Source organism: Astyanax mexicanus, chromosome 11, assembly GCF_023375975.1.
Source record: "Astyanax mexicanus isolate ESR-SI-001 chromosome 11, AstMex3_surface, whole genome shotgun sequence".
Taxonomy (NCBI): domain Eukaryota; kingdom Metazoa; phylum Chordata; class Actinopteri; order Characiformes; family Acestrorhamphidae; genus Astyanax; species Astyanax mexicanus.
In genome coordinates, this window is record NC_064418.1 from 21,621,808 (window position 1) to 21,646,589 (window position 24,782).

Below are 24,782 nucleotides of genomic sequence, written 5' to 3' on the forward strand. Positions count from 1 at the left end.
GAACACTCAGCAGAGGGGAGGAATTTCTCACTCAGAAGATTTTGCTTAAAATACATCTATATTGACTATATAAAAAAATGTGTTTTATAGAATGTTTACTAGATGATGGTATATGTGTCTGGTATATGGTATATGTGTTTGGATGTGTCCTGATTCAATTTTTCTACACATTCAAGTCTGAATCAACAAGGTTTAACTAGCATTTGATAATTTAGCTTTATTTGGTTATCAGTGGTTTAACCAGGTATTATCTTTTAAGTGATTTAATTGGGTTTAAATAATAACATGACTCTTGATCTCTTTCTGACAGAGTATCATCCATCGTTGTATTTCTAAGATTATCTAGTATTACAAAACTGTTTGTGGGCAAAATATATATAGTACATTTATTGTGATTCAATTGTAAGATTGTTGTTTCCTGAATTTATCCTCACAAACTGATATGCTGAAAAATGTATTTTTAATCCACTGCTTGATTGAGTTTTCTTTTGGTTTGGTCTATTAGAAAAAAAATGGAAATCTCACTAGCTGAAGCATGCTGACCATGTGAGCGAGGGGGGGTTTATGGCCCTTTGTGAATCCCCACCAAAGTTTGAAATTGCTCCTAGACCAATCAAAACACAGACATTTGGGCCACAGGGCCAATCATAGCTCGAGGGCCAAACAGGCCACAGAGTCTAATAGTTAAACTGGGCAGACACAGTTTAGAGTTTCCAGTAGAGTTTAGGGAGTTCAGTTCGGAGGAGTTGGAGGAGAAGCAGTTGAGGAAAACAGTTAGAGGAGAGAGGTTAGGGAGCCCAGAGATGGAGAAAGGATAGACTGTTAGTTTAGTCATCTTAAGTTAGTTTTCTTAGACTAGTGCATTTAATCTTCAAGTATATTAATATTAGCTATCCTAGTTAAAATATCTAAGGTTATTTTACAATCTACGAAGCCAAGCATTATTCCATCTAAGTTTAGCTAAAGTACAGCTGAAAAAGAGATCCGCCAGATCCAACCCAGAAATCTGCGGTCCGGAGGCCACCAGCAAGCCACCTGAGAGCGAAGGGATTTCCCTGTGGGTTCTAATGGGGCTCCGTGCTGACACAGGAAGTCAACCCACCCTGCAGACAGGCTCACGTGATCCTTTTTCGGGGTGAAGCATCAGACGACCAACCCAGGCGGACGTCACCAAGGCCCACTTCAACAACTCAGAGTAAGGCAGAGCTGGGTTTAATCTTTCGGCAGATGGTGTCTGTTGGTCATGGTTTGGTCGGGTCTTTAATAGAGCGTCTTTAGTATAGATGACTCATTTTGAGTTGCTTGGTTGGAAATAAGAACTGGTTTCGTAGACTTAAAATGCCTTAGACCCTTATTTAGAAATATTCACTTAATAGTTCTATTAATCTTTATTCCTTTCATATCAGCATTATAACGTGTTTGTTCTTTTATTTCTCATTTATTATTCTACACTATGATTTGATATATAATGGCTACATTATGATTTTTAATGAATTATTTACTCATATGTGTGTGATTTAATAAATACTTTTATTTTACAAACCCTGTCATTTCAGTGTGTTTTTCTGGATAACTTGGTTATGAAAATTTCTGTCACCTGTAGAAACCACACCCTGAGATGTCTTGTGTTATTAATTAATTTGATTAATTAATTTATTAATTAATCTAATTAAATTAATTTAATAACTGGCGCCCAATTAAAAATATTTCAACATCTCAATTAGCACCAGGTATTAAACCACTGAGCCCGCTACAGGGCCAAACCAAGAAACCGGTGAAAGTAATTTTGAGGTCTCACTGAGTGTGGCAATTTTCAAGACTTTTTATCCTATTAAACTTGTGAAATACCTATTTAAAGTACAGGTGGCGCTATAGCACTGTTAAAACATATACATTTGAATTTCTACTTCTAGATCAAACAACAGCCTCATGTAAGCAGGCCGGTCAAATTTTGTGAGCTTTTCTCAATTATAACTTCCTCAAAACCTAGGCGTCATCCACCTGTTTTGATGTGTCATCTCAAAAATTCAACCGTCCGACATTTCGTCCTCGTTTGAGATTTAGACTATTCCTTCACAAATTATCATCAGATATGTTCAATGTTTATTTTTACCAAATACCAAGAGAATTCATAAAATTTTCTAGGAGTAGTTTGACAACATACGCAAAGAATGTGTGTAAAATGCAGATATTTCAAAATGGCCGACTTCCTTTTGGGCTGAGTCACTCCTACCAATATTGAAAACATGTCTAATGATATGTTTTGTGTTTTTCCCAAGTTTCAGGAATATTTAATCATCTGTGTTCAGACCGTGTCATTGTTTCACTTTAGTTTAGTGTTGCGTCTCTAGTAAATCAACTGTCCGCCATTCCGTCACCGTTTTAGTGATCAACTATTCCTTCACATATGTCTTTTGTTCATCCACAGCTAATTTAGAGGTAATCTGACAAAAACTTTAGGAGCAGTTTAAATGAGTTTGTAAAAAATTTGTAAAAATTTCACAAATTTCAAAATGGCCGACTTCCTGTTGGGCGGAGCTAAAACAATCCAATTGCAAATATGTGCAGGGTCATAGTATCTACATTCCTACCAAAATTAGAGAAGATTAGACAAATTTTGACAGATCCACAGCTAATTTACTAACCGTACAAATTACGGGGCGCTGTAGAGTCTGCTAGCTACACATGAAAAAATTATCACAATATTTGTAAAGTGTTTTTAGGTCTTATGGAATCTGACAATTTTCAAGAGTTTCTGAGCATTTCCGTAATGTAAAATATGCATTGAAACCTAGGTGGCGCTATAGAGCCAATGAAATACGTATACATGAAATTTCAATTTTTCATCAAAGCGCCGCGTAAATCAAGCAGGCCTGTAAAGTTTTGTGAGCTTTTAACCATTTTAACCTCCTCAAACACCTACCAACACCAGAATGTATTGACTTCCTGTTTTAATGAGGTATCTCAAGCAATTCAACTATCCGCCATTTCGTCCTCGTTTAAGATATCGACTATTCCTTCGCAATTAATCATCAGGTTTGTTAGTAGTTTATGGCTGACAAATATCAAGAGTATTCAACAAATTCCCTAGGAGGAGTTCGACAAAGTATGCAAAAAATGTGTGTAAAATGCACATATTTCAAAATGGCCAACTTCCTGTTGGGCGGAGTCAATCATACCAATGGTGACAATGTGTGTAATGATGTCTATTATGTTTCTGTAAAGTTTCATGATTTTTCAAACACCTGTGTTCTGACCATGCTAATGTTTCTATTTGGGCTAGTGTTGCGTCTCCATTAAATTAATTGCCCGCTATTATGTCATTGTTTTAGCTATCGACTATTCCTTCGCAATTTATCACCAAGTATGTCAGAAGACTATCCAAGCCCAATTTTGAGATAATCTGATGAAGACTCTAGGAGGAGTTCAAATGAGTATGTGAAAAATGTATAAAAATTTCACAAATTCCAATATGGCCGACTTCCTGTTGGGCGGAGCTAATGCATGTCAGTTGGTTGTATGTGCAGGATCATATTATCTATGTTTCTACCAAATATCGAGAACATCTGAGAATTTTTGAGAAGACTACGGCTAATATATTAGCTGAACGAAATAGGGGGCGCTGTAGAGTCATCTAGCTACATACGACAAAAATGACAATATGTATCTAAATCATTTCGAGGCCTTATGGAATCTGCCAATTACCAAGAGGCTGGGAAATTTCCATAAATGTGATATAAAATAGGTGGCGCTAGAGAGCTGATAAAACACGAATATCTGAAATTCCAACTTAAGGTCAAAGAATGGCCTAAGCTAAATAGGCCTTTGAAGTTTTAGGAGTTTTCAAACATCTTAACCCCTCCGAAACCCAGCGGGAAACTTTTTATTTTGTGACTTCCTTTCAAAATGGCCGACTTCCTGTTGGGCGGAGCCAAATAAAACCAAGTGATCCTTGTTCTTTATGAGGAGGTCAATGAGTTTACCAAAGTTGGTGCACATTGGACAAACTTTATCCCGGCCACTGCTGACGTTTGGGGGCGCTATAGAGCTCCTGAACCACGCCAAAGTCCATGCTCTATGGAACTTTAAAATTTTCGCCAAGTTTGAGGCCTTTGCCAAAATGCGTGAGTTTTCGAGTATCGGAAATGCCTCAAAAATGGGCGAAAGTGTCCGGAATAATAATAATAACGAGTTGTCCCCCTGTCACAGGGGGACGTAGGGCCCTCGCACAACAGCGCAAATCGTACCGGGCCAAACCGAGAAACCGGTGAAAGTAATTTTGAGGTCTTATTAAGTGTGGTAATTTTCAAGAGTTTTCTATCCTGCCAAAAATGTGAAATACCCATTTAAAATACAGGTGGTGCTATAGAGCTGTTAAAACACATATACTTGAAATTATAATTCTAGATCAAACAACAGCCTCAGATAAGCAGGAAGGTCAAAGTTTGTGAGCTTTTCTCTCTTATAACGTCCTCAAAACTCCTAGCATTACCTAGGTGTCAACCTCCAGTTTTGATGTGGCATCTCAAACATTCAACCATCCGCCATTCCCTCCTCGTTTAAGATATCGACTATTTCTTCACAATTTATCATCAGATATGTTCAATGTTTAAATTTACCAAATACCAAGAGAATTCAACAAAATTTCTAGGAGTAGTTTGACAACATACGCAAAAAATGTATGCAAAATTCAGATATTTCAAAATGGCCGACTTCCTGTTGGGCGGAGTCTGTCCTACCAATACTGAAAACGTGTCTAATGATGTCTCTTGTGTTTTTGCCAAGTTTCATGAATTTTTAATCATCTGTGTTCTGACTGTGTCATGGTTTCACTTTGGTTTAGTGTTGCGTCTCTATTCAATCAATTGCTCGCCATTACGTCACCGTTTTAGCGATCAACTATTCCTTTGGCAATTTTCATCAACTGTGTCTGATGTTCATTCTCAGCTAATTTAGAGGTAATCTGACAAAGACTTTAGGAGCAGTTTAAATGAGTTTGTGAAAAAAAGTGTAAAAAAATTACAAAATCCAATATGGCCGACTTCCTGTTGGGCGGAGCTAATACAAACCAATTGCAAATATGTGCAGAGTCATAGTATCTACGCTCCTACCAAAATTTGAGAAGATTAGACAAATTGTGACACATCCACAGCTAATTTATTAAACGAATGAATTAGGGGGCGCTATAGAGTCCGCTAGCTACACATGAAAAAATTATCACAATATTTGTAAAGTGTTTTTAGATCTTATGGAATCTGACAATTTTCAAGAGTTTTTGAGCATTTCCGTAATGTCAAATATGCATTGAAACCTAGGTGGCGCTATAGAGCCAATGAAATATGTATATATGAAATTTAAATTTTTAATCAAAGGACCGCTTAATTCAAGCAGGCCTGTAAAGTTTCGAGAGTTTTCAACCTGTTTAACCTCCTCAAACACCTACCAACACCAGAATGTATTTACTTCCTATTTTAATGGGGTATCTCAAGCAATTCAACTGTCCGCCATTTCGTCCTCGTTTAAGATATCGACTATTCCTTCGCAATTTATCATCACGGATGGTAGTAGTTTATTGCTGACAAATATCAAGAGTATTCAACAAATTCCCTAGGAGGAGTTCAACAAAGTATGCAAAAAATGTGTGTAAAATGCACGTTTTTCAAAATGGCCGACTTCCTGTTGGGCGGAGTCAATGATACCCATGGTGACAATGTGTGTAATGATGTCTTTTATGTTTCTGTAAAGTTTCATGATTTTTCAAACACCTGTGTTCTGACCATGCTAATGTTTCTATTTGGGCTAATGTTGCGTCTCCATTAAATCTATTGCCCGCCATTATGTCATCGTTTGAGCTATCGACTATTCCTTCGCAATTTAGCACCAAGTATGTCTGGAGACTATCCAAACCCAATTTTGAGGTAATCTGACAAAAACTCTAGGAGGAGTTCGAATGAGTATGTGAAAAATGTGTAAAAATTTCACAAATTCCAAAATGGCCGACTTCCTGTTGGGCGGAGCTAAAGCAAGCCAGTTGGTAAAATGTGCGGAATCATATTATCTATGTTTCTACCAAATATCAAGAATATTGGAGAATTTTTGAGAAGGCCACGGCTAATGAATTAGCCGAACCAAATAGGGGGCGCTGTAGAGTCATCTAGCTACACACGACAAAAATGACAATATATATCTAAATCACTTCGAGGCCTTATTGAATCTGCCAATTATCAAGAGGCTGAGCGCTTTCCAAAAATGTCATATGAAATAGGTGGCGCTAGAGAGCTGATGAAACACGAATATACAAAATTTTAATTTAAGGTCAAAGTATGGCCAAAGCCAAATAGGTCTGTAAAATTTTAGGAGTTTTCAAACATCTTAACCCCTCCAAAACCCAGCGGGAAACTTTTTTTTTTGCGAATTCCTGTCAAAATGGCCGACTTCCTGTTGGGCGGAGTCAAATAAAACCAAGTGATCCTTGTTCTTTATGAGGAGGTTAATGAGCGTACCAAAGTTGGTGCACGTTGGACAAACTTCATCCCGGCCAATGCCGACGTTTGGGAGCGCTATGGAGCTCCTGAACCACGCCCATGTCAATGCTCTATGGAACTTTAAAATTTTCGCCGAGCTTGAGGTCTGTGCCAAAATGCGTGAGTTTTCGAGTATCGGAAATGCCTCAAAAATGGGCGAAAGTGTCCGGAATAATAATAATAATAATCCTTCCAAAAACAATAGGGCTTTGCACCTCCGGTGCAGGCTTCGCCTGCGCCTTCGGTGCTCGGGCCCTAACGAGTTGTCCCCCTGTCACAGGGGGACGTAGGGCCCTCGCACAACAGCGCAAATCGTACCGGGCCAAACCGAGAAACCGGTAAAAGTAATTTTAAGGTCTTATTGAGTGTGCCAATTTTCAAGAGTTTTCTATCCTGTTAAACATGTGAAATATCCATTTAAAATACAGGTGGCGCTATAGCGCTGTTAAAATACATGTATTTGAAATTCTAATTCTACATCAAACAACAGCCTTAGATAAGCAGGCCAGTCAAATTTTGTGAGTTTTTCTCCGTTATAACCTCCTCAAAACACCTGGCATTACCTAGGTTTTCACCTCCTGTTTTGATGTGGGATCTCAAAAATTCAACCATCTGCCATTTCATCCTCGTTTGAGATATCGACTATTCCTTCACAATTTATCATCAGATATGTTCAATGTTTATTTTTACCAAATACCAAGAGAATTCATCAAATTTGCTAGGAGTAGTTTGACAATGTACACAAAAAATGTGTGTAAAATGCAGATATTTCAAAATGGCCGACTTCCTGTTGGGCGGAGTCAGTCCTACCAATGCTGAAAATGTGTGAAATGATGTCTTTTGTGTTTTTGCCAAGTTTCATGAATTTTCAATAATCTGTTTTCTGACCATGTCATGGTTTCACTTTGGTTTAGTGTTGCGTCTCTAGTGACTCAATTGCTCGCCATTGGGTCACTGTTTTACCGATCAACTAATCCTTTGGCAATTATCATCAAATATGTCTGTTGTTCATTTACAGCGAAATAAGAGGTAATCTGACAAAGACTTTAGGAGCAGTTTAAATTAGTTTGTGAAAAATTTGTAAAAATATTACAAATTCCAATATGGCCGACTTCCTGTTGGGCGGAGCTAATACAAGCCAATTGCAAATATGTGCAGGGTCATACTATCTACGATCTTACCAAAATTTGAGAAGATTAGACAAATTTTGACACATCCACAGCTAATTTATTAAACAAATGAATTAGGGGGCGCTGTAGAGTCCGCTAGCTATACATGAAAAAATTGTCAAAATATTTGTAAAGTGTTTTTAGGTCGTATGCAATCTGTCAATTTTCAAGAGGTTTTGAGCATTCCCGTAATGTCAAATATGCATTGAAACCTAGGTGGCGCTATAGAGCCAATGAAATACGTATACAAGAAATTTTAATTTCAGATGAAAGTACTGCTTAATTCAAGCAGGCCTGTAAATTTTCGAGAGTTTTCAACCTTTTTAACCTCCTTAAACACCTACTAACACCAGAATGTATTCACTTCCTGTTTTAATGGGGCATCTCAAGCAGTTCAACTGTCCGCCATTTCGTCCTCGTTTAAGATATCGACTATTCCTTCACAATTTATCATCACGGATGGTAGTAGTTTATTACAGACAAATATCAAGAGTATTCAACAAATTCCCTAGGAGGAGTTCGACAAAGTATGCAAAAAATGTGTGTAAAACACACTTTTTTCAAAATGGCTGACTTCCTGTTGGGCGGAGTCAATCATTCCAATACTAAAAACATGTCTTATGATGTCTCTTGTGTTTTTGCCAAGTTTCATGAATTTTCAATCATCTGTGTTATGACCGTGTCATGGTTTCACTTTTGTTTAGTGTTGCTTCTCCATTAAATGAATTGCCTGCCATTACATCATCGTTTCAGCTATCGACTATTCCTTCGCAATTTATCACCATGTATGTCTGGAGCCTACCCACGCCCAATTTAGAGATAATCTGACAAAGACTCTAGGAGGAGTTTGAATGAGTTCGTGAAAAATGTGTAAAAATTCCACAAATTTCAAAATGGCCGACTTCCTGTTGGGCGGAGCTAATACCAGCCAATGGGTAATATGTGCGGGATGATACTCTCTATGTTGTTGCCAAAAATCGAGAATATTGGAGAAATTTTGAGACAGCTACAGCTAATTTAATGGCCTAAATAAAATAGGGGGCGCTGTAGAGTCATCTAGCTACACATGAGAAAAACGAAAAAATATTTCTAAATCATTTCAAAGACTTATTGAATCTGCCAATTATCAAGAGGCTGAGAGCTTTTTAAAAATGTGATATAAAATAGGTGGCGCTAGAGAGCTGATGAAACACGAATTTACGAAATTCCAACTGACGGTCAAAGTTTGGCCTAAGCTAAATAGCTCTGTAAAATTTTAGGAGTTTTCAAACATCTTAACCCCTCCGAAACCCAGCGGGAAACTTTTTATTTTGCAACTTCCTGTCAAAATGGCCGACTTCCTGTTGGGCGGAGTCAAATAAAACCTAGTGATTCTTGTTGATTATGAGGAGGTCAATGAGCGTACCAAAGTTGGTGCACGTTGGACAAACTTCATCCCGGCCAATGCCGACGTTTGGGAGCGCTATGGAGCTCCTGAACCACGCCCATGTCAATGCTCTATGGAACTTTTACATTTTCACCAAGTTTGAGGCCTGTGCCAAAATGCGTGAGTTTTCCCATATCAGAAATGCGAAGAGGAAGATAAACTTGTAACTGTCCACCTTAACCCGTTCTAATTGGATTTACGTGTTTATGTAGATCACAGGCCAATGAGTCTACCAAACAAATGTTGTGTTCCAATAATTAATTATTAAAAGGTATTCAAATAAAAAAAAGAACAAAAGGTGCGCAAATCTATGCACCTGTCTAATTTTTTAAGACATGTTTAAAGAATTTTTGCACAGTTTCTGTAAATCCTATAAAAAATGCTGATCCAAATTACCAAGGATTTATTAACGATACTCATAAAAATTATATGGGGTGCCCAAACTTTTTCATACCTCTGTAGTTGCCTAAATTGAAAAGAATAAGTGATAATAATAAGTCTTTGTTTTACTCTGTGATTAACTGAAACATAAATACATTTGCAAACTTTACAAAATGCTTGTCATACTAACTATTTTGAAGTCACTACAGATTTAAGAACTTTATTACTTACCCTTGTTTACTGTATTACTTACCCTCGAGCACTAGGTTCCCAGTATGGAGCGTACAGCCCAGAAAACGCTGGTACAAAATAACAACCGTATGAAGTTCCAGCTGCAGCAGCCAGATTTTCTACAAAGCAACAGTAAAGAATAAAAAGCTTATGGAAATGTATATATTTTCACATGACTTTTATGATAATGATAATGCTGTGTAAAATACTGAGTAAAAATGTAACAGATCACCAATGTCTGAAGATGATTTGATTATTCCCAGATTGTCCTTCAGCCACCTCACTACTGCTCCAGCTATGGCAACAGAGCCCTAAAGCAGAGTTAGACAAAGGGGAACAGCAGCTGTTAGGGGCTAACCATACAGTCAACATTTTAATTGGCTGCTGGTTTTATATTAGTTCAATAGGTTGGTCTGACACAAGACCAAATACATTGGGCCCTATTTTAGCAATCTATAGGCGAGACATTGCTTGTGCCACTGGATTCAGGGCATGTTGGTGTGTCTTTGGTATCACGAGGGCACAAAAATACGCCTTGCACAGCTCAAAAATGAGACGAGAGTAAGTTGTAAGAATGTTTGAGGAGAGAGAGCCGTCCTGGGGTGCGTTTCCCATACAACGTCAATGGTACCGTGCATCTTTAAACTAACTAACATCTGAAGTACCACCGTTTCCGGAAACCATTGTACTTTGTTGGTACCACAGAAGTCTGAACTTTTAAAAACCACACATATTTGCTTTTACAATATTTTTTTTAAATAAAAAATATATACATTATCATTCTGAATGAGTCTTATTAATATATTACAAATGCGTACACGACACACTTTTTTCAGCTCCGAACTGATACAGACATAAAATTTATATAAAATTGCTGATACCGATACAAATACTGTTTTTTAATAACTGATTGATTTCTTAGTGCTGGTTAGGGTTGGTAGGATATGTGGTTTGATATATGATGTGGATTATGGCTGTAGTTCACTCAAGTTATTTATTACATTCACAATGCCGGAATGCATTTGCTAGCTATGCTAACAGACTGTAGATCTAAATAGAGATGGCTAACGGCTAACTGTATTTCCAAACTAAATAAATGACTGTTTTTAATTAACAGATAGGTGTGTTTGTGCTGGTTAGTGTTTGTAGATCCTGTGGTTTTATAGGATATGTGGATTATGACTATAGTTTACTCCAGTCTGTAGTTAATACCTTTACAATACCAGAATGCAGCTGCTATCAGTTCAGTGCTAGATAGGCTAACAGACTGCTGGTATTAATCTGTTTACCTCTCAGGCGCTGACTTTCGTGTACCGTTCTGCTGTACAGGGTTTCAAAAGTAGTTGATAATAATAAAAGTAATAATAAATAGGTAAATTTATTTTCACACTGTTTGGTTTGTTACAAACAGCAGAGATGTAGTTATGAAACAGGATGCCGTCATACATTACAAATACCTGCTTTTATGCTTAAATACGTTATATTATGTTTTTAAACAAAGACAGACATATGATATAGTTTTATTAATTTTTTTTTTTGACATTATTAATTAAATAAAAACTGTCCGTAGTTTATAGAAACTGAAGTGGTCTGTGTGTAAATACACACAAACTCATTTTATTTATAAAATTAATTAATAAACCTTATTAATATGCTATACCATATGTCTGCCTTTGTTAAAGAGCATAATATAAAGTATTTAAGCATGAAAGCTCATATATGGGAGCGTCCTGTATCATAACTACATCTCTGCTGTTTGTAACAAACCAAACAGTGTGAAAATCGGGTAAAAATTGGTAGAGTTGTGATTATTATAGGTGTATTAAACTCCTTCCTCAGTGTAAATTAATGCACTCGGAGCGCACGGTTCCAACCTCCAATATGGCGGCAACGCAGAGGCAGGGTATGAGGCATCTAGGTATAAGATATCTATGGGTAGAATGGTTTGACAGAGTAGCAAAACGTGACAGCCTAGTTTGAATCCAAGTCATGGTTTTATTCTCTTAATGTTTTTTCATAATGGCAATTAGTGTTCTCATTTTTAAAATATCTATTAAGGTAGCCTACATATTTCTACTTATTTCCTGAGATATATATTATTTCAATCAATCAATCAATCAATTATTTTGACTCGGAAGTACATTGAGGGCAACCCTCATTTTCAATGTAGCCGAGCATTAACAAAAACAGGGATTTACATGACAAAGAAAAAAATAGCTAAATTTAATTATTTTAAAATAAATAAAGTAAAGTTAATTAAATTAATGTAAATAAAATATAAAAATCGATAAGAAATAAAAATACAATTTGAATAACAATAATAAAAATAATAATAATAAAATAATAATAATAATAATAATAATAATAATAATAATAATAATAATAATAATAATAAGGAATAAATAAAAGGGAAACAAAAAGAAGAACTAAAATAAAAAATAAAAGTTAAGAATACATTATTAAGTAAAACAGGTGCAGGTTGTCTGCAGGTGGTTAGATATTAAATGTTTAAAATGATTTAGTGAAACCAGTGAGCTGAGTTTTAGAGTGTCCTGTAGTGAATTCCAGTTTACTGGTGCACTGTAGCTAAAAGCAGATTTTCCCAGTTCACTAAAAACTTTTGGAACCTGGCAGCTGATCCAATCACTAGAGCGAGTCTGATAATTACAGTTTTTTACATACATCAATGAAGTGATGTATTCTGGCAAGTGACCGGAGTGTGTTTTATAAATAAAAATCAACCAGTGTGTTTCCCTTCTTATCGTTAAAGATGGCCAACCAACTTTTGTGTACAGCTCACAGTGATGAGTTCTGTATGGATCTCCAGTAATGAACCTCAGTGCAGAGTGATACACTGGATCCAGTAATTGGAGGGAGCTGGAGGGAGCATGTTTATAAATAATGTCCCCATAGTCCAGCACTGACAGTAAAGTTGCTTCAACTAATCTGTTTCTGGTGTGCATGGGAAAACAGGGCTTGTGTCTTTAAAAATATCCCAGCTTCTGTCTGCATTTACTGACTAGTTTATTTATGTGTGCTTTAAAACTGAGTTTATCATCCAGCCATTTGCCAAGGTATTTATATTCTGTGACTCTCTATGGTGGATCCTTCCAGGGTTGTAATGTTTACAGTACTAAAATCAGTGTTTAGAGATCTGGAAAAAAACAGGAACTTAGTTTTCATGCCATTTAAAACTAGTTTGTGATTGATTGATGATTGATTATACAACACAACTTGCAAGGCATTAAATGAGCATTAAATATATATTAAATAGAATTTTGGTAAGCATTTAGACACAGATACCAAATCCAATTTAAAATTATTCAGTGACATGCATTTTTTTCTGTCAGTAAGGTAGTTTTGGGACTCATCGAAGCCAATCAATTTTAAATTCCTTAAAAGAAGAGTGTGATCAACTGTGTCAAAGGCTTTTGTTAAGACCATAAAAATAGCTGCACAATGTTTAAAACCAGTGTTGTATCAGAGATAGTGCTGTGTACTTCTATAAAACCAGACTGATATTTAAATGAAATAGAATTTTTGAGAAGAAATGTATTCAATTGTTGGTTCACTAGAGATTCTAAAATCTTTGCTAAGCATGAGAGTTTTGAGATTGGTCTATAATTATTTAACTCTGTTGTCTCGCCACATTTATGCAGAGGAATTACATGGGCTGTTTTTCTAGACCCTGGGAATTCTGCTAGATAAAACTGAGAGATTAAAAATGTAGTGGCTTTTCATGGATTAATTTTAGCCAGGGCATTAGCAACTAAATATGCTGAAAATGTCTGAAGTGAGAAGAGACCATGTGTTTTAGAAACAGTAGAGTTGGGATACATTTTTTAAAATTTGTTTGTGCTATATCTATCAAAGATGTGGCCAGCTGAGGCAAAATGTTAAAAGCTTCTGGTCAGAAATCAGCCGATCATTAACTAAAACACTGGTTGGAAAAGGAGAGCAATTATTTTTGAGGAAATTTACTATTTTGCAGAAGTTTTCGAGGTTTCTAGAGCTGGTGATTAAGTTGAGGTAATATTCTGATTTAGCTTCTCTAACAGCAGAGATACATTTGTTTCTCAACTGTCTAAAAGTAAGCCAATGGTCTCTCTCTTCTGAGCGTCTAGCAGTTGACCAAGCTTTATTTCTGGCCTTCAACAATGAGGAAACTTCTCCCGTAAACCAGGGGCTTGGCCAGTCTCTTATTCTTGACTTTGAAAGGGGCATGTTTGTTTACCACTGTTAGGAAGGTTTTACTGAAATGGTTTAGTGCCCCATCAACATCTGGGATTCCTTAAGTAAGGTAAAGTTCAAAACTCTTGAGGCAGTAATTTTGATCTATTAGGGTTGACTTGGTAGGTTCTTTCAGATTTGAGCGATTTCAGATTCAGATTTTGGGCGATTTTTTGATTTTCCAAGTAAAACCTTGAGGGCTTAAAAACTCAACATTTTTCTTTAGATACCGCACATCAATCAATCAATCAATTAACCTTTATTTTCACTTGGTTAATACATTAAAGGGACTCCCCTATTTTCAATGTAAATAAAAGGAAGAAAATAAATAAAATAAATAGGTAAAAGGTCAAATGTAAAGGCAGTAACAAAACAAATAAAATGATGAAATAAATAAAATAAATAAAATAAAGGGCTTAATGGTAAAACAAAATTAGATAAATAAAAAAATATATAATAATTAAAAAATAACAAGGTAAAAGAAAATCTCAAGGAAAACAGTTACAAACTGTCTGAAGGTGGATAGATAATAAAAGCTTAAAATGATTGAGTGACACCAGCGAACTGAGTTTTAGAGTTTCCTGTAGTGAATTCCAGCTCACTGGTGCACTGTAGCTAAAAGCAGATTCAGTCAGTAAAAACTCTAGTTACCTGACAGGTGATTTAGTCAGTAGAGCGGGTCTGATGATTACTGGTGTTTATAGAAATCATGGATGAGATATAAGATGACATATGGCCGGAGAGCGAATTATAAATATATATAAGCCAGTGTGTTTCTTGACGAGCTGCTAGTGAGGACCAGCTTACGTTTTGGTACAGTCTGCAGTGGTGAGTAGTGTAAGGGTCACCAGTAATGAACCTTAGAGCAGAATGATATACTGAATCCAGAGGTTTCAGGGCACTAACGGATGCCTGAGTATAAATTACATCTGCATAGTCCAACAATGACAGTAAAGTCGCCTCTACCACTCTTTTTCAAGCAACCATAGGCAGACAAGATTTATTACGATAAAGGAAACCCAGTCTCTGTCTGCACTTAATAACTAAATTATTTATATCAGTTTTAAATGAGAGTTTTTTCATCCAGCCAGATGCCAAGATACTTATACTCTGTGACTTGCTCAATGTTGGATCCTGTCAGAGTTGTAATAGTCAAAGTATTACAATGAATATTTGGAGATCTGGAGAACAGCATAAACTTGTTCCTCTCTAAAAGATAATTTTCGGCCCACTGCATTGCACTTTCATCTTTTGCAGGTGTGTCAGAAAAAGACCATGGTCAACAGTGTCAAAAGCTTTTGTTAGGTCAATAATAACGGCAGCACAGTGCTTCTTCCTGTCTAAGGCAGTGTACAGGTCATTTAAAACCAGTGTGGTTGCAGAGATGGTACTGTGTCTTTCTCTAAAACCAGACTGGAAATTAAACAGGAAATTATTTGAGTTGTCTGTTTACTACAGATTATAAAATGTTTCTAAATATGATAGCTTTAAGTTTGGGTCTATAATTATTTATCTGCTACCTCTCCACCTTTATGCAGAGGAATAACATTAGCTGTTTTCCAGATACTGGAAATTCTGCCAGATAAAATAGAAAGGTTAAAAATATAGGTAATATGCTCTAAAATAACAGAGGTTGCAAGACTCAAGAAGTAGGGATCCAAACCATCCGCACCTGTACATTTTCCCAGGGTTTTAATAGTAGCAAGAGCATTAGACACAGGTAAGGTCACACTTAATCATAGACAAATTTATGTTTGCATTCTTAAATATATGACCAGCTGTATCAAAATGTACATTAAAAACATGACAGAGCTCTTTCTGGTCAGATATTTCGTGGTCACCGACTAGGATTTTGGGTGGTATGTTGGACGTATTATTTTTGAGTGAGTTTACTGTTTTCCAGATTTTTTTGGAGCTAGAGGAGTTGGTGAACAAACTGAGATAAAAATTGGCCATTCTAATTGCAGAAGTACATTTATTTCTCAGTTGTTTAAAAGCTAGCCAGTTTTCTTAGTGCGTCTTGCAACACTCCAAGCTTTATTTATCTGTTTAAGCAATAGGGAGCTTTCACCGGAAAACCAGGGGCTCAACCTATCTTTAAACCTTAGCCTTTTATAGAGGGCATGTTTATTCACAAGTGCTAAGAATTATTTACAAAAGTGATCTAGAGCTACATCAACATCTGAGATACTGAGAGTAAGTGTCATGGTCAGAACAGAATAGCAGACAAGCGCAGATACTGATAAAAACAAAGTATGTTTATTATAATAATAAACAGATGTAATCAGGGTCGATACAGAAATAAGGGTAATCACCAGTAGACAGAGCAATGAAGACAAAACCATACCATAAACGAGAGACAGTCCAGAGTTCATACACAAACAATCCAGTATCAGAGATAATCCAAGAGGCGGTGGTGAAAGTACAGTCCAGGTCATACACAAACAATCCAATATCAAAGGCAGAGGCAAGAATCGGCGTTGAGAAACAAAAAGCAAGGTCATACACAAAGTAAACTGAGACAAGAGATAAGTAACGCTTTGTACGAGGATAACCTACAATACGCGGCGTGGTAGTCTGTTTGGCGTGCACCTTTATAGTGCCAGTGATCAGTATTCGGGACTTCCAGGAGGAAGCAGGTGAGGTGTCACGTGATCAGGTGAGTGCGTGATGTCAGCGGGTGGTGCATTCTGGGTAGTGTAGTTGTTAACCTGAGAACCTCCATTAGAGCTTGGTGTGGAAGGGACAGAGGAGCTAACAGCACCAGACGTGACAGTACCTCCCCCCAAGGGAGTCGGAACGGAGCCGGAACGGGGACGACCACGACGACGTCCACCCGACGGGCAGGGAGTACCGGCGGGAGGACCAGGCGTAGCCTCAGAGGTGCCGGGCAGGCGGCGGTTGCGAGACTGGGAACCCCTACGTACCGGAGCCGAAGAAGAGAGTGAGCGTTTGGGACGCCCACGGGGTCTAGGAGCAGGCTTACTAGGGTGACGGGCATGAAACTCGGCCAGTAGAGCAGGATCCAGCACGTCACCGGCGGCAACCCAGCAACGCTCCTCAGGGCCGTAACCCTCCCAGTCTATGAGGTACTGGAGCACACCCCCACGCCTGCGTGAATCCAACACCTCTCGAACCGCATAGGTAGACGAATCCTCCCCCTCCACAGCCGCGGGCGGCACGTCATCTGGAACACCCTCAGCAAGCGGACCTGGGACAAGAGGCTTGAGCAGAGAAACGTGGAACGAGTTATGCACTCTGTACTGAGCTGGCAACTCAATCTTATAAGTCACCTCGTTAACCTGAGACAACACCTTAAATGGGCCAATATATTTAGGCAGCAGTTTCCTACAGGCCCCCTCAAACCTCAAGTCCCGGGTCGACAACCACACCCTGTCTCCGGGTTGGTATTGGGGGGTGGTACCACGGTGTCTGTCGGACTGCTCCTTATATTTCCGTAAAACCTCCGAGATCTGCTGATGCGTCTCCTCCCACACCTGCTCACTCCGCTTCATCCAGTCGTCAACAGCGGGAATCTCAGTGGACGACGCTGTCCACGGAGCTAACGGAGGCTGATAACCCAGAATGCACTGAAAAGGAGTGAGACCAGACGTGGAGTTAGTTAAGGAGTTTTGAGCTATTTCAGCCCAAATCAAATATTGTGACCACTCAGAAGCATGCTTGAAACAGTATAGCCTTAGAAACTTTCCCAACTCCTGGTTAACTCTCTCACACTGACCATTACTAGTGGGATGAAAACCAGAAGTGAGACTCACGTGTACTCCCAAATGTTCAAAAAATGATTTCCATACCCGAGAAGTAAATTGAGGACCTCTATCTGACAAAATGTCCTCCGGGACCCCATAATGTCTAAAAATGTGTGTGTATATAGCTTGGGCGGTTTGAAGAGCAGTAGGAAGTGCAGGAAAAGGGATAAACTTAACTCCCCTAGAAAATCTGTCTACCACTGTAAGGATAGTTGTGTAACCTTCAGATTCAGGTAAATCAGTAACAAAGTCTACAGCAATATGTGACCATGGTCGTTCAGGAACAGGCAGGGGACATAGCTTACCGGCTGGAAGGGTTTTTGGTGTTTTGCATTGTGCGCAGACTGAACATGAAACTACGAAAGTTTGAACGTCAGCTCGCATGGTTTCCCACCAATACCGAGCTGAGATGAGTTGCAGTGTACGTGTAACGCCTGGATGACCGGAAGTAAGAGCAGCATGTGCCCAGCCAATAAGTTGATCACGAAATTGTTCAGGTACATAAGTCTTGTGAGGAGGGCAACCCTCCGGAGGTCGTGTGTTAACCAGACTCTGCTGGATAAGATCATCTAGTTCCCATCTAATAGCAGCTACCTTAACTGTGGGTGGCAGAATGTGTTCGGGTTCAGAAACGTGGCATGTGTCATCTGGGGAACTGAAAACACGGGATAAGGCATCAGCCTTAGTATTACGGTTGCCTGGACGAAACGAGATAGAGAAGTTGAAGCGCGAGAAAAACAATGACCAACGAGCTTGACGGGGGTTTAAGCGTTTAGCCGTACGGAGATACTCTAAGTTTTTGTGATCAGTTAAAACGGTGAACGGATGTGCAGCACCTTCCAGCCAGTGACGCCATTCCTCAAGAGCTAGTTTGACAGCCAGCAGCTCTCTATCCCCTATCCCATAATTACGCTCCGCTGGCGACATTTTCTTCGAGAAAAAGGCTACGGGATGAAGCTTAGGCGGTGAACCGCTGCGTTGGGAGAGAACTGCTCCGACACCGGTATTAGAAGCATCGACCTCTACAACAAAGGGTAAATCTGGATTAGGATGCGTCAGGATGGGGGCAGAGACAAAGGCGGCTTTTAATTTCTTAAAAGCTTGGTCAGCTTCAGGGGACCACTTCAGAATTTTGGTGGCATTTTTAGTGAGCGCCGTAAGGGGGGCAGCTATGCTACTAAAATTACGTATGAAACGTCTGTAAAAGTTTGCGAATCCTAAGAAACGCTGAAGATCTTTGATAGACTGGGGAACGGGCCAGCTAGTTACGGCATCTACTTTAGAGTCATCCATAAGAACTCCCTGGGAGCTGATGACATAGCCGAGAAATGCGACTCTCTGAAGGTGGAACTCGCATTTCTCGGCTTTAGCGTAAAGATTGTTCTCTAACAGTCTCTGGAGAACTGAGCGCACGTGCTGCACGTGGGAATCTAAGTCTGAGGAATAGATCAAAATGTCGTCTATAAAAAGTGTCACATATTTGCCAATCATGTCTCTAAAAACATCGTTCATAAACGACTGAAATACTGCGGGTGCGTTAGCGAGACCATAACTCATGACTAGGTACTCGTAGTGGCCATTAGTAGTGGTGAACGCGGTTTTCCATTCGTCCCCCTCCCTAATGCGGATCAAATTGTAAGCGCTACGCAAATCAAGCTTAGTGAAGTAGGTAGCTGAACGCAGTTGCTCAAGGGCACATGGAATGAGGGGTAATGGGTAAGCGAATTTTTTAGTAATGGCATTCGAACCTCTATAATCAATACATGGTCTCAGTCCCCCGTCCTTTTTCTTTACAAAGAAGAATCCAGAACCGACGGGGGACTTTGACGGCCGAATGAAAACTTGCGCCAAAGCTTCAGTAACATAATCACGCATAGCCTTTTCCTCATCGAGCGTAAGGGGGTAGACTCTAGCTTTGGGTAAGGTGGCACCCTCCACTAGGTCAATAGCACAGTCATAAGGACGATGCGGAGGCAATTTTGTAGCGTTATCTTTGCTAAACACTTCCAAAAAATCTGAATACTCAGCGGGTACAACAATGTGATCAGAAACGTCAGGACTCTCTACTGAAGTAGACTGAATGATTAAACTATCCAAAGCTAGACAATGTTCATGACAATGAGCAGACCAAACCGTGATATCCCCATCGCGCCAGGAGACAGTGGGATCGTGGGTCTTCAGCCATGGCATGCCCAGGATAACTGGATGCTCGGTGCAGGGAAGCACGAAAAGTGGTAGTTCCTCAAAATGAAGAGCTTGTAGAGTGATGGGCAGAGTCTGCAGGGTAACCGGCTTGGAGCGGACAGTCTTTCCATCAACAGCATGGATGGCTAATGGACGTAGAAGTTCTCTGGTGGGCACTCCATGCTCCTTAACTAGGTCCTGGCTGATGAAGTTCCCCTCCGACCCGGAATCTACAAGCGCTGGGACAGAGAGCATACCAGTAGGTAACATAATATTTACAGGCAAAGAAAAACATTTAGAGCGAAGGATTGTGTTGTGCTTACGTACCACGTTAGCGCGTGGAGAGCACTCCACGCGCTGTCCCAGGGCTGGAGCTTTCACAGGTCGGGTCAGGAGACCACACTCAGCCTTGAAATGCCCGGCCTCTCCACAATAAAGGCATAGGCGAAGCCGGATTCGACGCTGCCGCTCCTCTGGAGTTAGCCGGGTTTTCTGGATATCCATGGGCTCTGGGGCAGGCAGAGCAGCTTTCTCTGGAGTGGGAGCGCGGGGCAGAGACACAGGAGTGTGTTGAGTGCGAGGACTGGTCTTGGGTCGGCGCGAGAGAAGTTGATCCAACCGGATCGACAGTGAGATGAGCTGATCCAGGGTCAGTGAATCATCTCTGCAGGCTAATTCCCTCTGTACATCTGGGTTAAGTCCGCATCTAAACACGTTGATTAAAGCAGCGTTATTCCACCCACTACCAGCTGCGAGAGTGCGAAACTCCAAAGCGTAGGAAGCCACCGGCTTCTGACCTTGCTTGAGAGCCAGCAAAAGTTCTCCATTAGACTGTCCATAACGCGAATGATCAAAAACTGAGCGGAAAGTAGCCAAAAAGTCAGTGTAACTAGCCCCAGAAAGGTCTTCCCAAATAGCTGTAGCCCACTCGAGTGCCTTACCAGAAAGCCGTGAGATAATAAAACCGATCTTAGCTTTATCGGTTGTAGGCGGTGAATTACTGAAAAACACGGAGCATTGTAAAAGAAAACCGCTGCACTTTTCCGGATCCCCATCAAACAACTCCGGTTTAGAGACAGAAAATCCAGGCACAGAAGAGTTAGCGTTAGGCATACTGGGGGCAGCTAACGGGCTAGGGCTAGGCTCAGTTACGCCTCTGAGGTGAGCTAGCAGCTCAGCTAGTTGTTGCTGCTGCGTGGTTTGCTGGCGGGCTAGCTCAGAAACAGCTTGGGTCACACCAGCGAGCGTTTGCTGGTGCTGACCGAGTAGCCTCCCCTGGTTGGCTAAACCAGATCTAATAGCCTCAGTATCTGCTATCTGATTTAGTTCGCGTATTCTGTCATGGTCAGAACAGAATAGCAGACAAGCGCAGATACTGATAAAAACAAAGTATGTTTATTATAATAATAAACAGATGTAATCAGGGTCGATACAGAAATAAGGGTAATCACCAGTACACAGAGCAATGAAGACAAAACCATACCATAAACGAGAGACAGTCCAGAGTTCATACACAAACAATCCAGTATCAGAGATAATCCAAGAGGCGGTGGTGAAAGTACAGTCCAGGTCATACACAAACAATCCAATATCAAAGGCAGAGGCAAGAATCGGCGTCGAGAAACAAAAAGCAAGGTCATACACAAAGTAAACTGAGACAAGAGATAAGTAACGCTTTGTACGAGGATAACCTACAATACGCGGCGTGGTAGTCTGTTTGGCGTGCACCTTTATAGTGCCAGTGATCAGTATTCGGGACTTCCAGGAGGAAGCAGGTGAGGTGTCACGTGATCAGGTGAGTGCGTGATGTCAGCGGGTGGTGCATTCTGGGTAGTGTAGTTGTTAACCTGAGAACCTCCGTTAGAGCTTGGTGTGGAAGGGACAGAGGAGCTAACAGCACCAGACGTGACAGTAAGGTAATTATCACTCATTGCTAAATTTAAAATGTCTTCTAACCACCATCCGAGAGCCTATTTTTTTTTTCTGGAGCAGTTTCTAATGCATGCGATTGGGCAGTGGTCACTAAATGAAACATCAAAAACTCCTGAAAAAGTAATTTTATCTATTTTTATTTTTAATTGTATTTATTCTGTTAGATACAATTAAATAAATCTGACTATACTTGGAGGGGTCTTTTAGGTTAGGGTGAGTTGGTTTAGTGATTAACTGTTTAATGTTAAGATTGACACATATTTCTTTATGATGATCGAATGCATTAGAAAGCCAGTTAAGATTAAAATCCCCTAGGACCAGCATTTCTGAATCTGTATATTGTGATAAAAGCTCAGCTATTTCATCAATTGTTGAAACTGGAGCTAAAGGAGGCCTGTAAATCCTAACCAATATAAAAGAGTCTTTTTCCCAAAGATACTTTCAAAGATAAGCAATTCATAACATTTGTCTTTTGTAACTGCAGTTAATAATTTAGTTTGGACATTTACTCTTATAAAAACAGCTACACTACCTCCTCTAGATGTATTATCAATTCTAAAAAGGATAAAATTATTTAAAACTACTTCTGAATTATTTATGGTGTGCCTAAGACACGTTTCTGTTAGGACTATTATGTCAGGATCATACTGTTCAACAAGACCTTTTCGTTGATTCAATTTATTTTCTTGCAGTAAACTTCTAATATTTAAATGAATAATTCCAAGACCTTTTCTTCTTGGTAGTCTGTATATTTATTTATAAAACGGTAGGCTGTATATTTATTCGGGTGTAAGTAGCAACTCCCCCTCCCCTTGAAATTCTATCTTTTCTATGGAGGATGAAATTATTTAAAACCACAACTTCATCATGACTAAGTCAGGTGTCTGATAAAACTATTATATTGGGATCAGATTGTGCAACCAGGATTTTAAGATGATCCATTTCATCTTTTTGCAGTAGGCTTTTAATATTTGATTGGATTATACCTAAACCTTTTCTTTTAAAAAAAAAACTTTCAAGATTACTCACTGAATTATAAGTGCAGTTTTCCTTAAACGAAGAGTAAATGAGGTGTCCCTCTGTCACCGAGTTTTCATCCATTTTAACCTCCTCAAACACCTACTAACACCAGAATGTATTCACTTCCTATTTTAATGGGGCATCTCAAGCAATTCAACTGTCCGCCATTTTGACCTCGTTTAAGATATCTACTACACCTTCACAATTTATCATCAAGGATGGTAGTAGTTTATTGCTGACAAATGACAAGAGTATTCAACAAATTCCCCAGGAAGGAATTCGACAAAGTATGCAAAAAATGTGTGTAAAATGCACATATTTCAAAATGGCCGACTTCCTGTTGTGCGGAGTCAATCATACCAATCCTGAAAGCGTGTGTAATGATGTCTTTTATGTTTTTGTAAAGTTTCGTGAGTTTTCAAAAACCTGTGTTCTGACCGTGCTCATGTTTCTATTTGGGCTAGTGTTGCATCTCCATTAAATCAATTGCCCACCACTATGTCAATGTTTCAGCTATCAACTATTACTTCGCAATTTAGCACCATGTATGTCTGGAAACTATCCACAGACAATTAAGAGGTAATCTGATGATGACTCTAGGAGGAGTTCGAATGAGTATGTGAAAAATGTGTAAAAATTTCACAAATTCCAATATGGCCAACTTCCTGTTGGGCGGAGCTAATGCATGCCAATTGGTAATATGTGCGGGATCATATTATCTATGTTTCTACCAAATATCGAGAATATCCGATAATTTTTGAGAAGGCCACCGCTAATTAATTAGCCAAAAAATATAGAGGGTGCTGTAGAGTTGTTTAGCTACACATGCAAAAAATGACAACATTGTTCTAAATCATTTTGAGGCCTTATTGAATCGAATTTTCAAGAGGCTGGGAGCTTTCCATAAATGTCATATGAAATAGGTGGCACTAGAGAGCTGATGAAACACGAATATCCGAAATTTTAATTTAAAGTTAAAGTATGGCCTAAGCCAAATAGGTCTGTAAACTTTTAGGAGTTTTCAAACATCTTAACCCCTCCGAAACCCAGTGGGAAACTTTTTATTTTGCGACTTCCTGTCAAAATGGCCGACTTCCTGTTGTGCGGAGTCAAATGAAACCAAGTGATCCTTGTTCTGTATGAGGAGGTCAATGAGCATACCAAAGTTGGTACACATTGGACAAACTTCATCCCGGGACACAGGGGGACGTAGGGCCCTCGCACAACAGCGCAAATCGTACCAGGCCAATCCGAGAAACCAGTGAAAGTAATTTTGAGGTCTTACTCAGTGTGCCAATTTTCAAGAGTTTTCTATCCTGTTAAACAAGTGAAATATCCATTTAAAGTACAGGTGGCGCTATAGCACTGTTAAAACATATGTATTTGAAATTCTAATTCTATATCAAACAACAGCCTCAGATAAGCAGGCCTGTCAAATTTTGTGAGCTTTTCTCTTTTATAACTTCCTTAAAACACCTAGCATTACCTAGGTGTCAACCTCCTCTTTTGATGCGTCATCTCAAAAATTCAACCGTCTGCCATTTCCTCCTTGTTTGAGATATCGACTATTCCTTCACAATTTATCATCAGATATGTTCAATGTTTATTTTTACCAAATACCAAGAGAATTCAACAAATTTGCTAGGAGTAGTTTGACAACATACGCAAAAAATGTGTGTAAAATGCAGATATTTCAAAATGGTAGACTCAAAGGAAACGGCAAGGTCCTGGACTGGTCTAAGCCTGCAGAACAATCATTCTCAGCTCTGAAAGAAAGATTCACAACAGCTCCCATTCTTCAGCACCCGAACCCTGAACTACCTTTTGAAGTTAAGGTGGACGCTTCTGACACAGGAGTCGGAGCTGTCTTGTCCCAAAGGTCAGGAAACCCTGTAAGCATATGCATGTGCATGCTTCT

The 24,782-nt window shown here is 39.2% G+C and overlaps 1 protein-coding gene across 2 annotated transcripts in view; it reads right to left on the minus strand.

The window, feature by feature from the left end:
• LOC103044907 (glycerol kinase) overlaps positions 1–24,782 on the minus strand; it is a 364,431-nt gene that overhangs the window by 116,980 nt on the left and 222,669 nt on the right. For both annotated transcript variants that reach the window (XM_049485389.1, XM_049485390.1), the window contains exons 13-14: positions 9,964–10,042; positions 9,754–9,850 (exon numbers count right to left, since the gene is read on the minus strand). In XM_049485389.1, the coding sequence (XP_049341346.1) occupies positions 9,754–9,850; positions 9,964–10,042 (176 nt within the window). The remainder of the gene's footprint in view (positions 1–9,753; positions 9,851–9,963; positions 10,043–24,782) is intronic.